Here is a 16,432-nt window from a genome sequence, read left to right on the forward strand (position 1 = left end):
AATGTTGATTGCTTTCAAGAATTCAACACAGCTGCATTTTTTTCTTTTTATCTTCTTCTATCTCTTTTTTTTTCTTTTTTGGGTGGGGTTGGGGGGGGAAGTGGGGACCATGTCCGTTTGGATGCTGAAGTAATGAAATGCAATTATAAAAAGAATCTGATCCAGAAAGAGTAATATAATAAAAGGCAGCACTTATTGTGTTTCAGAATAATTTTAGTCAATCCAACGTAGGAGAGTGAAATGAGATGACTATACTAGACTCAAGACAATTAAACCTACCTCAGCAGGATATGCTGCAAAGATGGGCAAGAACCGTTTACGACAGTACTCGTTGAAAAGGAGAGTAAGAACTGGAAGAGGGATACATAAGCTAGATGCTAAAGGAAGCTTCTTCAGCCCAAATAAGCCAACAGCAAGGATGTGCATCAGGATCAGTGAAAATATAGTTGAGTCGTGCACAATAGGCCAGAACTTCCCACAGGTATCGAACTTGGGCTCATACACATTCATTAACTGCACAATCAACTCCCTCAGCATTAGTGCAAACTACATATAACTGCTTCCAAATGATACAGAAAACTTTTATTAGAATATGTATTACACGAATCCAATGAGGTGCATAAAATAAAATTAAAAAAATAAAATAATCACATCTACGGAGAATAAAGGCATACACTAGTAAACAGGAAGATTACAAGAAAGTTGCTCCAAAACATAGTTGTCATGGCACCAAGGCAACCCAAGGCATTGGAAAGGGTCTGAAGACAAGTTGGCCGAGCCAACCAAACACCTACCTAGTTGACCAAGTTGACACTAGTTGTCAAGTCACCAAGATGCTGAGGTAGTCACCTAAGCTATGTTCCCAGCAATTTGCAAGTACTTTTCAGACAATGAATTTGCAAGATCTGGAGAAACTAAAAATGTTCCATTTAATTAGATCCAAATTCCTAAAAACCAGCATCCCATTTAGTTCCTAGCCCAACTAAGATGAATCAAGAATCAAGTACAACAACAGTTGAAATGCAGTGTGACTATTAGCAATAATCCATACTATAAAAGCTTTAGAAATGCCAAAACAAGAATCAAACATTTGGAAGGAGCGCAACCTCAAAAGATGGACCTCCAAAGCTCGATCCTTAGACTTGATTTGGAAAGCCATCTATTTTGATGTTTCTTCTAGAGTGCTCTCTTTCCCCCATCCCTCAGTTACTGACAACCCTAGAAATAGGTTAATTGTTAGCTCTTGGGGTCTCAGCTCTTCTCTGTATCCTCCCCCCCCCCTTAAAGCCCTGTGCTGCCCCCCCCCTCTTCCCCTCCTTTGTTTGTTTTTTTCTTTGCTGCTTTAATATTAATTATTCATTCATCCCAAAAAAAAAAAAAAGAATCAAACATCAACATATTTGAGTTTTTTTTTTTTTGGTCAACAACATATTTGAGTTTCATTGTTAACTATGTGGATTCCTAAAAGGATCGTTTGGAAACGGTAAGGTTTGTGATTGTCAAAACAAGAAGTTTTCTTCTAGGAATCAAAAATCAGATCCCCTCTACATTTAATGTCTAATATCTGGCTAGACTTTTTGTAAGGGGTGGCTGTTTGCTCACTAGTTAGTGGATCACGGTTGTAAGCTGAGGTCAAGGCATCAAAACAGCCTCCTAGCTAGGGGTGGAGCCAAGATTCAACATTTGTGGGGGGGGGGGAGGGGACAAATAATGAGAGTCCAGATCACCTTTCCATCGGGGGAACACTAACATTTTTTCACCACACATATTGTATGACCCATGTGGGACCCACTGGGGTCTCACCTCTTTTTTTTTTTTTTTTTTTGTCATATTTACTTGGGACAAGGCTTATTGTTGTTGTTGTACTATTTAGATGTGGGCCCACACATATTAAAATATAGGTATATTACTAATAATGACATTTTTACCCCTATAAAATATAGGTAAATTAAAGCATGAGAATTGCTTACAAAAAGACATCTTACAGAATAACTCTTTACAGTTTTACTGAATGTTTTCTTTCACTTAATAAATAATAAAAAATAAAAATAAAAATAAAAAAACCCTGCTTGTGCAGAAGCCTCCAGGACCAGTTTGCCCTTTTTTTTAATTTATTTATTATCTATCTGGTACAACTTTCCAGTAGTAGGAATGACCTGTAACTTCAAACTCTTTTGGTCTAATTTTCTAGCCCCTAAACAGCAAGAGATTGAGAATTCTAGTTCAGGACATAAGGACCATTGTTGATTCAGGATTCCAAAGGTATTGGATGTGGTCACTACTCACTAAACCACCCAAACACTAATAAGTGGTTTAGTTTTGTCTACTCGGCCAGCACTGGCACAATACTGGTAACAATAAACATGCTCGCTCTTATTTCACTCAATCCTGAAGAATTCTACATCGTATACATGAGAATATGAAAACAAGACATCTCAAAATAGAAACCTATTCTACTACGAAATTAGTATAAACTTGAATCAGAACATTGTATCCTAGTTCACATTGACAAGGTGATCCAGGGACAAAAGTGGTTGCAGAGAGGACAAAATCAAGGTAATTCCTCCACAACTATGGGTGAACCCCATGCCAAAAGCTTCCACAGATGTAGAGTCTGAGGTGCTATTTCCTACTCAACCTTACCAGCAACTTATGCTGAGAGGCTGTTTCGAAGCTTTGACCTCAGGATACAACAGTGGTCCACAATATAATACCTACATTAGCTTTCCACACTATGTAGTTTCTCAGAACCTTTAGTCCAGAAAACTAAGTTGGGCCATATGCATCTTGACCTAGGTCTCCAGTTGCACCCTCCGGTCCAACCATGCCAAATCAACTACATCAGTAATTTGGGCAATGGGGTCAAATTTCCTCATCCCTACCCTACATTATGGTGCCCAATAGTGAAGTTATTTACAGTTCAACTCCCAGAAGGAAGAAATGCTAGCCAACATCACCCTTCAGACCATGAGTATGTCACTCTAGGCTTCTAGTGACAAAATGACAGATTCAGGGAAGGGATCCATCCAGTCAGGAAAGCCTACAAACTCCATGTGTAAGGATCCATTTCATGCCCAAGAATGATCACCACCACCACGTTATACATCAGACCACCAACTGGTGCCATCCCTTGGTTGAAAACCCTATTTGGGTTATCCAAACACTGAGAGGGAGGTCCCAAGTTGCAGGAAAAAAGAGGGGCAGGCCACAGAACTTCTAATCATAAGTCATAAACCAGCCCCAATCTAATTCTCACCAATTATGTTATATTACCTACTGCATCACGTAATCTATCCAAATATAAGATCATTAGGAAAGCGGGCCTCAACACCATTGTAAGTTTGCTCCATTGGGACCTAGTGATCACAGGTTCAAATAAGGAAACAGCCTCTCTCCATAACGTGAGAATAAGGCTGAGTACATTGTGCACTGGGTATGCTATAAAATAAAAGATTACTCTCATGTACTCTACAAGCCCACTTGAGAGGCCAGAAAATCAGGTTGGGCCAGTTGCTTCTTGGCTTGGATCTCCAAAGTGGATTGATCTGGTCCAACCATACTAAGAAACTGCTTCAAGTCACCCAAGATGTTAATTCCCCCCCCCCCCCCTCCCCCCCAAAAAAAATTCTCAATAAAAAGTGGAAATGGTTTTTTAAGGTAAAGAAAACGGGTATGTCATTCTCAATAATTATCCAAGGGTTACGATTAAAACCATATATTTAAGGAAAAAGCAGTTAAATTCCTATTAGAAACTAACTCCTCAATCCCTAAAATTCCTCTTTATTTATTCTCTCACTTTCTTTCCTATTTATTCTCTCCTCTCTCTTCACACACACCTAGGGTAAACTTGGAAAAGCTCAATCTTAGGAGTTCATTCCTAAATCTTCTCCACAATTATTCTCTCTCTCATATTTTAATTCTTTTTATTTGATTCTATATTGTGAATTGGAATATCTATAATTGTAGGGTAACTAACTATCATAATTCGTTTGATTTTATATTGCAACTCTTGTTAGTGATCCTCATGCTTTAATTTACCTATATTTTGTAAGGTAAAAATGTCATTATCAATAATCTACCTATATTTTTAATGGGTGAGCCACGTTCGAATGTGATAAATTAATTCAGAGGTGGGATTCTCAAAGGGCCCCATATGGGCCCACACAATGTGTGGTGAAAAGGCGTAGGTGATCCGGATTCTCATTATCCAACCATGTTGAATCTTGGTTTCGCCTCTGTTAATTGGATTCACAACTAATAGAAGCATACCTTGTTTGAGAATCTAACCAAATTCTGGGCATTATCCCGACAGGAAATGCTTCAAATGGGCACTCAAATCTATCATCACAGTGCCAGCCCACCAACTTGATTGGACACTAAATAAGCCTCAAATTTGCTCAAACTTAACCATCCAAACGAGGTTTCGAAAAATCCCATGTAGTGAAAAACTATGCATGGAATATACACTGAGTTAAACTGCACCACATTTAAGTCCAAAGCACAAGCAATTGATGGATGATAGGGACTGCTGAACATATGATACATGTGCTACAAACCAGTATATTACCGATCCATCCGACCTTTTCCTGACAGTTTAGCATCATTATCCATAGCTCTAGATAAAGTAACATAAGAGTTGTCAAGGTCACCAATGATATTTTCTTCGAATGATAAAACAAGAATGAATTATCTATGAAATGCACAAGCAAGGCAGAGATGCTTTGACAAACCTGGTTACGGTAGATAATATATCCAAGACAGTAGTAAGCCAAGAGGAAGGGCAGAATCAGTGGAGCTAGAAAGAAGTACGTAATTCCAAGAAGCCCAAAAAAAAGAAGTTTTGGAATTTCACTGTGGAAGCGAAAAGCCGGAACATCAAAGTCATCATCAGTACTACTCGAACAACAGCTCTGTAAATTATAACAAAGAAGAGGAATCACACGGAAAAGTTCTGACGATACACTGGTCCATCCAGATGTGACCACGTAGGCAATGAAAAAGGATGCCTACACCAAATTAAGGAACAATAGTTTAGCCTCAAATCTTAAGATACTGCAAATCAGTTATCATATTCTAATTAAAGTCACAGATGCCATCTAAAAATCATGATTTTGGAATATGGTCAAGAAAAATGCAACATCTAGAAATCAAATCATATACACCATTTATCAGTCATGATGGCAACCAACACTGGAAATTAATAATCCGCTCATTTTTTAACCTTTCAACTCTCCCAGAAACATAAACATAATCTCCTCCAACTTTTCATTTTTTTTTTTTTAAGGTACCATCTCCAAATTTGTGGTTTGTTAACAAATATTTAGTTTGAAAAGGTAAGATATGTACATTATACGAGAAATGAGTTGAAACACTTGATCCTCATAAAAAACAAATGTTTACTTGCAGCATTATATTGTGCACGTCATCTAAAAGTGCATTGGTAGGCTATCCCTTTTACATATTTGTCCAAGATTATGTTCTGTGGAAGACATACTTCCATATCTGTTATATGCTATGAACTCTGTGTGGATTCTAGATTGACTATTTGTTCTTGTTCTTGCTGAATCACTAGCTTGTATTGTTTTCTTATCAATAAAATAGTAAAGTATTTAACAAAAAACAAAAATTATAAAATCCTTAAACATGTAGAAACCATAAGAAAACCTTGGCCTTCTAAGTAGGTATACCTTAAGAGCTGAAAGAGTTAGAAAAAGGAATAATGACATAATGACAGAAAATCAGATGACTCTGCAATCTTTATCAGGTTTCGTCACCGCATCTCATTCTCACTTTGATGTGCCTTCTAGATTCCACTTACTCCCCCCTGCCCCCTGCTGTAAACACCCCAAGGAACAACCTTATTTTTGTTAGCTGGGGTCCTACTTCCTCCTCCTCGCCTACTAGATAAAGGCTGCTCCCCCCTCACCTCTCTTCCTCCATGTACATTCTTTCTTTGTCGCTAGGATTTTCAGTAATGATACTTTATTTACCCAAATTGGAATTTGGAATCAGGACAACTCAACATGTGTTTGTACCAAATCCATAGTTCTCATGAGACGTCATAACTGCTATGACACAAGCCCATGCAACATAAAATACAACAAAATGTTCCACTTCATTATCAATTTTTAATGGAGCCATGAAAAATCCAAAACAGTAAGTTAATAGTCATCTTCCCCTGGTGGGAGGATGGGTGCTACAGATGGAGGAGAAAGAAGGATGAAAGCAACAAAGAAGAGTCAGCTATTGGACTTGGTCCTTCCATTGCCCGGTGCATACAAATGGTCCAGCAATAAATGGGCTCCAGTGATATGTTTTGATCACTACTTGGTGGGACAATTCCCAAATATGATTCATGAGGCTTTGGTGTAACCTATCATAGGCCATATACTGTTACTTGTTGGCTGCATGGATGCTGAATATGGAATCTGGATGCAGAAAAATGTAAAACACAGAATTGGGCTTATTTTAATGGAAAAACAAACCATGGTTGGGTTATGTTTTGATCACTACTTGGTGGGACAATTCCCAGATATGACTCATAAAGCTTTGGTGTAACCTATCATAGGCCATCTACTGTAACTTGTTGACTGCTTAGATGCTGAAAATTGGAATCTGGATGCAGCAAAATGTAAAATACAGAATTGGGCTTATTGTAGTGGAAAAACAAACCTTGGTTGGGTTATGTTTGTAAAGGGTGACAAGGGAAAAAAAGAGCTAAACCTGAGAGAGCACAAGCTGGGGTTATATTGTGAAATTTAGCTTCCTTTTTGGTTAGACTTGCTCCCTACCATCCTATTTCTACTTGCACCTTGATCCATAACACTTCTCACTCCTCCATTTTTAGTTTGTTACTTAATAAGTTTTATGTATGTTGGTCTTTGGTCCAAGGAAGCACTTATTCATTCTCCAGGAGAGCATCTGAGACCATGCATGCATTTTTCCAATGGCCTACTTTGCCACATTCAAAACAAGATCACTGTAGTTCATTTCAAGTGACTGTAGGATGATGACCACCCTTAATTGGGATGATGGATTAGGTCTTGTCTGATTAGAAATCTTACAAGCTAGCCTAGGAGGAAACAATAAAGTAGTATCAACACCTTAACTAACAACAATAAGCCTGTTTCCTAGGGAATCTACAAGTGGTTTTAGGGGAAGAAGAGAAAGCTTAGACCTAACATCCTCGCAGATGGCTTTCCAAGTAACATTCAGTCCAAATCTAGGAGATGCAGGCACCAAACATAAGCTTCCAGAATCAGCTATCGAATAATCCATAAAGTGGCATTCAAGGTCAAAGGGCTGTGGAGGTCTAGATTGGGACCAAATGGAGGTAACAGCTAGCAGCCAAATAGGTTTTGAGTGATATTTTTGTCTTCATAGCAGTAGATGCAGAAGGTGCAAACTTGGATTGGACAGTTTATGAGAGGGATTGGGTGGAGGGCAATAGGAAAGGTATCTTCAGTTAGAAGCTTGCCAAGGCACATGGCTTTTGAACCAAATAAGGATAAACTAAGGAATCTTAGGAGAGGAGCAGATTTGGTGCCAAGACAAAGCACTAGTGAAGAGACCTTTCTCGGTGGGTACCCAGAGGAGCTTATTCCTAATGGGATTTCTAGACTAGAGTTTTCTGTCTTGTGGGACACCTATAACTATTCGAATAGGGTCTTCTACATTATGCTGTTTCTTAAGAAAGGAAGTCTCAGAATGCCTACTTAGCTATCTCAAGGGAGATTTCCTCCCAAATTTACAACAGTTAGTATACTTCTTTCCTAATGTGAACACTTTTATGTTTCTATTGAAAGAGTGTACGGCCATAGAGCCCCCCCCCCCCAATAGCTTTTCTAGAATATATGTTAATGGTGAGATATAGTATTATATGTGACATCATATGCTTTGATGAGATTCAGCTCCACACATATATGGCTGATGCTACTTACTGGAAATATATGCTGTTAGAAAACAAGCTTTAAACAATCAAAATAGCAGTTGAACTTGAACAAAGAAAAGAGAGAAGAAGAAGAAGAGAAGAGAGATGAAGAACTAGTAGAAAAGACCTGTGATTCTTAGCTAAAGAGTCTAGAATCACAGAGCACTTTTATTTATAGCTTCTAATGAATCTAATACAACTTGAGAGACAAGTAATTGTCCTCTAGAAGAAGGAAACAAAATATTACAGCTTTAGTAACTTCCTAACTCCTAAAATAGAAAATTTTGAAAATAGAAACTACCACCAAAATAGAAACTATGCTTTCTAAAACACTCCCAAAACTTATGTAGCAAGATTCCCACATTAGAAATAGAAAATATAATCAAAACAACAGCAAAATACTGTTCACGGAACGAAAGCTGTTTTACGTTCACGGAACGAACGAAACAATAAAACTCCAATTTATGTATACTTCAACACTCCCCCTCAGCTGGAGCATACAAATCTCCCAGCCAGCTTGCAACGGATAGACTAAAACTTGGTCGAACGAGCTTTGGTGAACAAATCAGCTAGTTGGCATAGAGCTCACAAAAGGAGTTGCTATAAGGTTCTTCTTCACGCATCACGCACAAAGTGACAACTACCTCTATATGCTTTGTTCTCTAATGGAACACGGATTACTAGCAATGTAAGTGGCTGCCTGATTATCACAAAACATTTTCATAGGGGCGAACGGAAATCCTATTTCCTCTAACAATGAACGAAGCCACATCAATTCAGCAGCGGTGTGGGCCATAGCCCTATACTAGCTCAGCACTAGATCGAGCAATGGTGGACTGTTCTTACTCTTCCAAGTCACAAGATTTCCACCAAGAAAAGTACAATAACCTGTGGTTGACCGGCGATCAATGCGGATCCAGCCAATCGCACGAAAAGGCAACCAAGTCCATACTCCAATTTGGTCGATAGATGAGCCCTTTTCGGCGCACTCTTGAGGTACCGAAGCACCTTATCGCGCATCCCAATGAGCCTTCCTAGGAGACGCATAAAGCGACTCAACACACCAACGGAATAAGAAATATTAGGACGAGTAACAGGAAGATAAATAAGTTTCCCAATAAGACTCTTGTAATGATGGACATCATCTAACAAGTCACCATCATCACGCCAACTCAGCGAGGATCCATGGGAATGTCGCTAGGTTTAGAAGCAAGCATGCCGGCTCGGTCAAAGATCTAACACATACTTTCTTTGTGACAAACTTACCCTTCGAGATCACTTCAATCCCCAAGAAATATTGTAGATCACCTAAATCTTTGTAACGATGGACATCATCTAACAAGTCACCATCATCACGCCTAACTTCAATTGAGGATCCATGGGAATGTCGCTAGGTTTAGAAGCAAGCATGCGGTCTCGGCAAAAGATCTAACACATACTTTCTTTGTGACAAACTTACTCCTTTTTTCTGCGGATCATTTCAATCCCCAAGAAATATTGTAGATCACCTAAATCTTTGGTTTGGAAAGATTTTTGTAAGTGTGCCTTAACGTATGGATTGCATCATCATTGCCCGAAGGACAATATCATCAACATAAACCGCCATAATGACAACACAATCACCCGCCGCAACAAACATAGAGTGATCGAATAACACCGACAAAACCAAAAGACTCCACGGCTCGCTAAATTTCTCGAACCAAGCCCGTGGAGACTGTTTGAGTCCATAAATCGCTTTATGAAGCCTGAAACACGAACACGTCCTCCCCCCGAGCAACATACCCCGGAGGTTGCTCCATGTAAACTTCTTCATGAAGATCACCATATAAGAATGCATTTTTATGTCAAACTGAAAAAAGTCCAATCATAATTCATAGCCAAAGATATCAAGACACGGACAGAATTAAGTCTTGCCACAGGAGAAAAAGTCTCAAAATAATCTACACCATATGTTTGTGTATAGCCCTTAGCCACCAAGCGGGCCTTAAGCCTTTCAACCGTACCATCAGAATGGTACTTAATTGTATACACCCACCGACAGCGGACCACATCTTTCCCAGGAGGTAAGTTGACTAAAGACCATGTATGACGAGAATGTAAAGCATCCATTTCCACATCCATGCGGCTTTCCAGCCGGGGAATTTTAAGAGCTTCGGTATGATGGGTTGGAATATGAACGGCGACATGCAGACAAAGCAAGGCAACGAAAGCTAGGAGGGAGATGATAGGTAGAAACAAAATTGGAAACGGGATAAACAATGTTAGAGTGTAAAGTGCAAGTACGAGTACCTTTCCTTAAAGCAATTGGTAAGTCATCGAAGGCAGAGTGGGATCTCCACTAGAAGAATCCGCCGGTGGAGAGGATGAAGAAGGAACATCCGTAGGGCCAGCTTCAGGCTCCACTAAAGGAGAGCCGCTAATATTGTTAGGAGGAACTCTACTATCCACAATATGTTCTGGCAACTTATGTCTTCGCCGATAAACACCCGTAGAGGAACATTGCCGGTGGAAGGAACTAAAGAGGGAATAGGAGGAGTATCATCCAAAACATTTTCAACGGAGACACGGATTGACTTAGATAATAAGGAGTGTCTTCAAAAAGGTCACATCCGCACTTGTAAATTGTTTGCGAAGAACCGGATCATAACAGCGAAAACCTTTTTGAGTGCGTGAGTACCCAAGAAAAATACACTTAATAGAACGGGGGGAAAGTTTATCCAAAGGATGTGGTATGTGCACAAAACACACACAACCAAAAATTTTGGGTGGAGCCGAAAACGGTTCTCTATTGGGAAAAACAATTGAAAAAGGAGATTTTTCAAAAAGCAAAGGCATAGGCATGCAGTTAATTAAATGACCAGCAGTCAAAATTGGATCACACCAGTAACTCTTTGGAACATTCATCTGAATCAAAATAGCGCGTGCAACCTCCAAGAGGTGACGATTTTTGCATTCAGCCACTCCATTTTGTTGGGGAGTGAATGAACAACTGGTTTGATGAATCATTCCAAGAGAATCACACAAGTTAGATATATCATCATCATGTTGCACATATTCTAAAGCATTATCAGACCGAAAAATTTTAATAGGAAGAGAAAATTGAGTCCGAATTTCATGAATAAAACTTTTAAATGTAGTTAAGAACTCTGTCCGATCCTTTAAAAGAAACAACCATGTAAGACGGGAGAAATCGTCCATAAAAGTAACAAAATATCGAAAACCATGCCTATTACTAATTCTACAAGGGCCCCAAATATTGGAATGAACAAGAGAAAATAAGGACTCACTACAAGAGATAGAGCGTGGAGGATAGGTGGCACGATGATGCTTCCCTAACTCACACGCTTCACAATTTAATCTAGACACTGATTTAAAAGAAGGAAATAAAATTTTTAATCTAGGTAAAGACAGATGGCCTAAATGACGGTGCCCACCGGAGAGCATCTACACAATCATCAGAAAGAGCCGCAATAGGGGTAGCATAGTCCAGATAGTAGAGTCCGTTCCTTTCACACCCTCCACCAATCGTCTTCCTCGTGTGAAGGTCCTGGAAAACACAATAAGTGGGAGTAAAAGTTACAGAGCAGTTTAGTGCTTTAGTTAGTTGACTAACAGATAATAAGTTAAAAGGAAAGTTAGCAACATGAAGTACGGATGATAAAGTAAGAGAAGGTGTAGGAGAAACACTTTCAAAGCCTAGAATAGGTGTGGAAGTCCCATTAGCTATGACAACAGAATTTTTAGTGGTAGATTTAGAAAAAGAGCTAAAAAGTGGTGACTTACTAGTCATATGGGAAGAGGCCCTTGAATCGATGATCCAAGGGGTGGGAGTAGAAGTGAGAAGCGTGTAGTGTATGAGAAAGTGTGGCAGCGAAGTACTAGTGGAGTGGAAGCGCCGGAATATTTTGCAATCGGCGAAGGATTTGGCACATCATCTCTTAGAGTCTTAGACAAGTCCCCGAAGAAGATCCGAACCACATCGTTGTTTGCTACGGATTAGACCACCATCGAAACGACATGATTGGCAAGGTCCGCCCACTCGGTTTCCATGAGGCCCAACAAGCTCCACAAGTGTCGTTACCGCAATGAGTACAAAGTCGAGATGTCTTATCAGACATGAACACCACGACCTCCAAAAGACCACTAACTCCCCCGAACCACGACCACGCCCCTTCCAAAGAGGTAGTGAAGGCTGAATTTTCCTAGAACTTTTGTTTGGAGAACTCCCTTGAGCAAGGCAATACGTGAAGTCTAGAATATGCTTCACTAAGATTAGGGACATGCTCACCAGCAAGAAGATGTCCTTGGATTTCAGTCGGGGTTCAATCGCAAGAAACTTAGACACAAAAATTCATTTGTTGGGCCTTTAGCTCTCATATCGGTGGTGAGAGGTTGAAAGACATTCAATTCCTCCATCATGCCTTTAAAGGAGTTGTAATAATCCTGCAGAGACTTGTCAACTTGCTGAAATTGAAATAGCTTCATAAATACTAAAAATCCGAGTCATATTTTTAGCTGGGAATAAGTCTCTTGCAAATCATCCCATATTCCATTGCAGCCTTATGGAACATAACATTCGCGCAATATCAGGTGCCATACTATTCCACATCCAAATTTTGATGATTGCATCATCTTGGATCCAACTAAAATATGATTTGTCGAGCCTGGCGGAGGTTCATCCTCAATGAACTTAAGCTTACCTTTGCAAGTATGTACACCCGAACCACTTGGACCACAAGAAGTAATTAGAACTACCTTGAGCTTGATAGATGTAATTTGAACGTTACATGATCTCCTTGAGATCCTTTTGATTCAGCCGTACTCACGATTGAGTCACGTATAAGTGAAGACATTAAACCGAGGTAGATAGCACCAAATCGGTTTCCAAAACTTGAAGTAGAATGAGCGGGAAAAAAATTCTGCAACCTAGGACAGAATAGGAAAAAAAAAAGAGAGAGGTAACAAAGGTATCCAAGTTCGGAACGGTAAGAGTAAGGTAATAGGTAGAGAAGATCAGTCACATGAATATCGATCTAACAGTCCATAATATACAGCATTAGGTGGCGCACACCAAGGAAACAGAAAAAGAAAAAAAATTTCAGAAGAGAATATTGAGAACAACACTATTTTGATTCAAAAAAACTCTGATGCCATGTTAGAAAACAAGCTTTAAACAATCAAAATAGCAGTTGAACTTGAACAAAGAAAAGAGAGAAGAAGAAGAAGAGAAGAGAGATGGAACTAATAGAAAAGACTGATTCTTAGCTAAAGAGTCTAGAATCACAGAGCACTTATTATAGCTTCTAATGAATCTAATACAACGAGAGACAAGTAATTGTCCTCAGAAGAAGGAAACAAAATATTACAGCTTTAGTAACTTCCTAACTCCTAAAATAGAAAGTTTTGAAAATAGAAACTACCACCAAAATAGAAACTATGCTTTCTAAAACACTCCCAAAACTTATGTAGCAAGATTCCCACATTAGAAATAGAAAATATAATCAAAACAACAGCAAAATACTGTTCACGTGAACAGTGAAAGTTGGTTTTTACTGTTCACGTGAACAGTAAAAACACTGTTCGCGTGAACAGTAACATGAACAGTAAAACTCCAATTTAAGTATACTTCAACATATGCAATTGACCAAGGAAATCCTAAAATATGATCAGATCACAATGGCAAGAAGTAATCATGAATGAAAGAAAAGAACACTAAAGCAATGCATTTTATCTCAAATGGTTGTCGACTTAAATAAAAATTGTTGTCTGCTAACCACTTCTTTGGAAGTTGAGAGGAGAAAGAGGGAATATGTCCTCACCTGTGCTGGAACAGCTATAGCCAGCTTTTGTGGGATCATTCTGGGCTCAAGAATAATAGAGAACTGATAGAATGCTGAGCCAGACAGTACATTTGCAAAGAAAATATTCCATATGGTAAACCAAAGTACTTTTTTACATGCACTTATTTCTATTTCACTATTGGAGACAGACCCTTGAATAGAAGAAAGGATCTTCATGATGGGAGGCACCGTTTTCAGAAACAACTGAAGAATGAGGCTGGGAAGATAGCCTGTGATAACTTGACTGACAAATGTTCTGCACATTAGGGAATGAAATGGTTATCTGACAATAAAGTTGATCTGCTTGCTGCAAAACACAATAAATTAATACATGCAAGAATGCAATTTTTCCTAAAAATTACCATATTGTAGAAAAGAAAATAGTAGCACTTACCCTTTGGAGGGGTATCATAGATTCATAGGAACAGGATCAAGCAGAATAACACAGACACAGATAAAATTTGGGCCTTTAAAATAAGATAGGCAGAGGTTGGGCCTTAATAATCTTTTGTCTTACTAGTTAACAGGCTGACTAGTGGAATTATGCCCTGAAACTTCAGGAACTTCCTATTTCACCATTGTACATGTTTGAATCATTTAACTTGAGGGGGGGCCCAAAAAAAAGGCTCTGCCACTCAAGTGGTGATATGGCTTCAAGTCTTCAACCATTTAGGTTGTGGATTGGCTTATGATGTGTAACATTCAAAAATTTGAACACCAACCAATATATATTTACCTTATTTTCTTGTAAAGAATCATTCTAGAAAAGAAGCATACTTTCAAATTCAGAATTTGCCTAAATATTGCTCAAATTCACCCAAATCTTGAAGTGGATACTCCACAGTCAACCACCAAGCCTTTAATCCGGCAGCTGCTAAATGAAGGATTCTCTCAATCAAAATGAGCAAGGACTCAAAATTTTAAGAAATGAGTCAAATCTGTGTTCTATATGGAAGGTTCTTGTTTTGCCAAATGTCTGCAACAATAGCTGCAATACAAAGTTTCAGCCATTCAAGTTAACATTTCGGTCTAAATTTTGAACCACACCAACTTTACAAAAGTGAAAACCCTGACAAAAAAACCTGTAGAATAGCAGCGGCCACCATAAAAGCTGTCACAAAACACATCCTTTTCTCAAGGCAAATTCCTTCAACTCATAGGTGGATTTCTGGGCAACAATCTTCAATGTCTCTCTCTTATCTTGTTTCTCCCTTCTACAACTTTATGAGCACTGAAGACAAATTCCTATGGTGTATGCTCTTTGCCAATGATGTTTTGGTGCATTGGACCAACTCCAAGTTAGAATTATGGAGATCAACCTTTGAAACAACAGGCTTTAGGATTAATAGAATGAAAATGGAGTATGTGTTATTTTAGCATGTAGCCGACCCCATTTACTTGGGACAAGGCTTATTGTTGTTGTTGTTGTTGCTATGACTGAAATAGTATGAACTAAGTAAAGAGAGTTATAGCAAAGTGAATATTTTAAATTTCTGGAGTCAATCATAAATAAAGAAGTGGACAAAGAGAATGATGTTCAGAGAATTAAAGTGGAGAAGTGTATCTAGAGGCTTGTGTAATCAACATATTCCTCTAAAGCTTAAAGGAAAGCTCTATAGGACATTATAAACAATCAGCTATTGATGAATAGGGTAGAATATTGGCAATTAAGAAGTGTCAATCTAAGAAGTTGTGTGTAGATGAGGATGTTAAGATGGATGCCTTGAAAAACTAGGAAGGATATGGTAAGGGATGAACACATTAAATATAAAAACATGGGAGCCCCTGGCCCTGATGGCTTTAGTATGGGTTTCTTCTTGGCTGCCTGGGATTTCATTGAGGATGGCCTTGTCCGTGCTATTCGTAGTTTCTTCTTCAATCCTTCTCAGCTCTCCTCCATTAACCAAACCTTCCTCTCCCTCATCCCCAAAAGACCTAGGGCCTCCTCTCTTTCCGATTTTCTTCCTATTTTCCTCTATAACCTCATCTATAAAGTTCATCTTTAAGGTCCTTGTGAACCGGATTAAGCTAGTCATTCCCTCACTTGTGAGTGCAAACCAATCTGTGTTCATCTCCAGCCGAAGTATTTCATATAATATCCTCCTTTGTGTGGAGATTGTTAAAGGGTTTGACAGAGCCGCCCACACTTTGGCTGCCCTTATGAAGGTGGAACTCCACAAAATTTTTGATTCCATTTGTTGGGATTTCATCAGTGAGGTTCTCTCTGCCATGGACTTCCCTCCCTCCTTTGTTCATTGCATCGAAATCTGCATCTCCACCCCTCACTTTTCCCTCATCACTAACGGTTCCCCTGGTGGTTACTTCACTTCTCAGGTTGGTATCCGTCAAGGTTGTCCTCTCTCCCCTACCTCTTCTCCTTGGCTCTGGACGTTCTCTCTCGTCTCCTCCAAGCCAAAATTGATCAACGCCTTATCTCCCCCATCCCCAAATGTAAATCCCTCAAGCTCACTCACCTTGCCTTCGCAGATGATCTCATAATTTTCTCCAAAGCCGATCACTCTTCTATATCATCCATTCTTGCAGCTCTCTCCAATTTTGAGTCCCTTTCGGTCTTCCAGGTTAACCTAGATAAATCTTCCCTCTTCCTTTTAGGTGTCTCCAATTCTGTCAAACTTCTCTCCTGCAGCTCACTAGGTTTAAG

The 16,432-nt window shown here is 39.1% G+C and overlaps 1 protein-coding gene across 4 annotated transcripts in view; it reads right to left on the reverse strand.

Annotated features, from left to right (window-relative positions):
* LOC149020229 (hyperosmolality-gated Ca2+ permeable channel 2.3-like) overlaps positions 1-16,432 on the reverse strand; it is a 37,977-nt gene that overhangs the window by 2,704 nt on the left and 18,841 nt on the right. For all 4 annotated transcript variants that reach the window (XR_016172172.1, XR_016172171.1, XR_016172170.1 and 1 more), the window contains 3 exons: positions 13,750-14,026; positions 4,731-5,006; positions 280-513 (listed from right to left, as the gene is read on the reverse strand). Coding sequence is in view for 1 of the 4 variants with exons in the window: in XM_089148339.1 (XP_089004465.1) it covers positions 280-513; positions 4,731-5,006; positions 13,750-14,026 (787 nt within the window). In the remaining 3 variants the exon portion in view is untranslated. The remainder of the gene's footprint in view (positions 1-279; positions 514-4,730; positions 5,007-13,749; positions 14,027-16,432) is intronic.

The sequence above is a fragment of the Hakea prostrata genome, chromosome 3 (assembly GCF_041222555.1).
Source record: "Hakea prostrata isolate BN-2017 chromosome 3, UWA_Hpros_2, whole genome shotgun sequence".
Classification (NCBI taxonomy): domain Eukaryota; kingdom Viridiplantae; phylum Streptophyta; class Magnoliopsida; order Proteales; family Proteaceae; genus Hakea; species Hakea prostrata.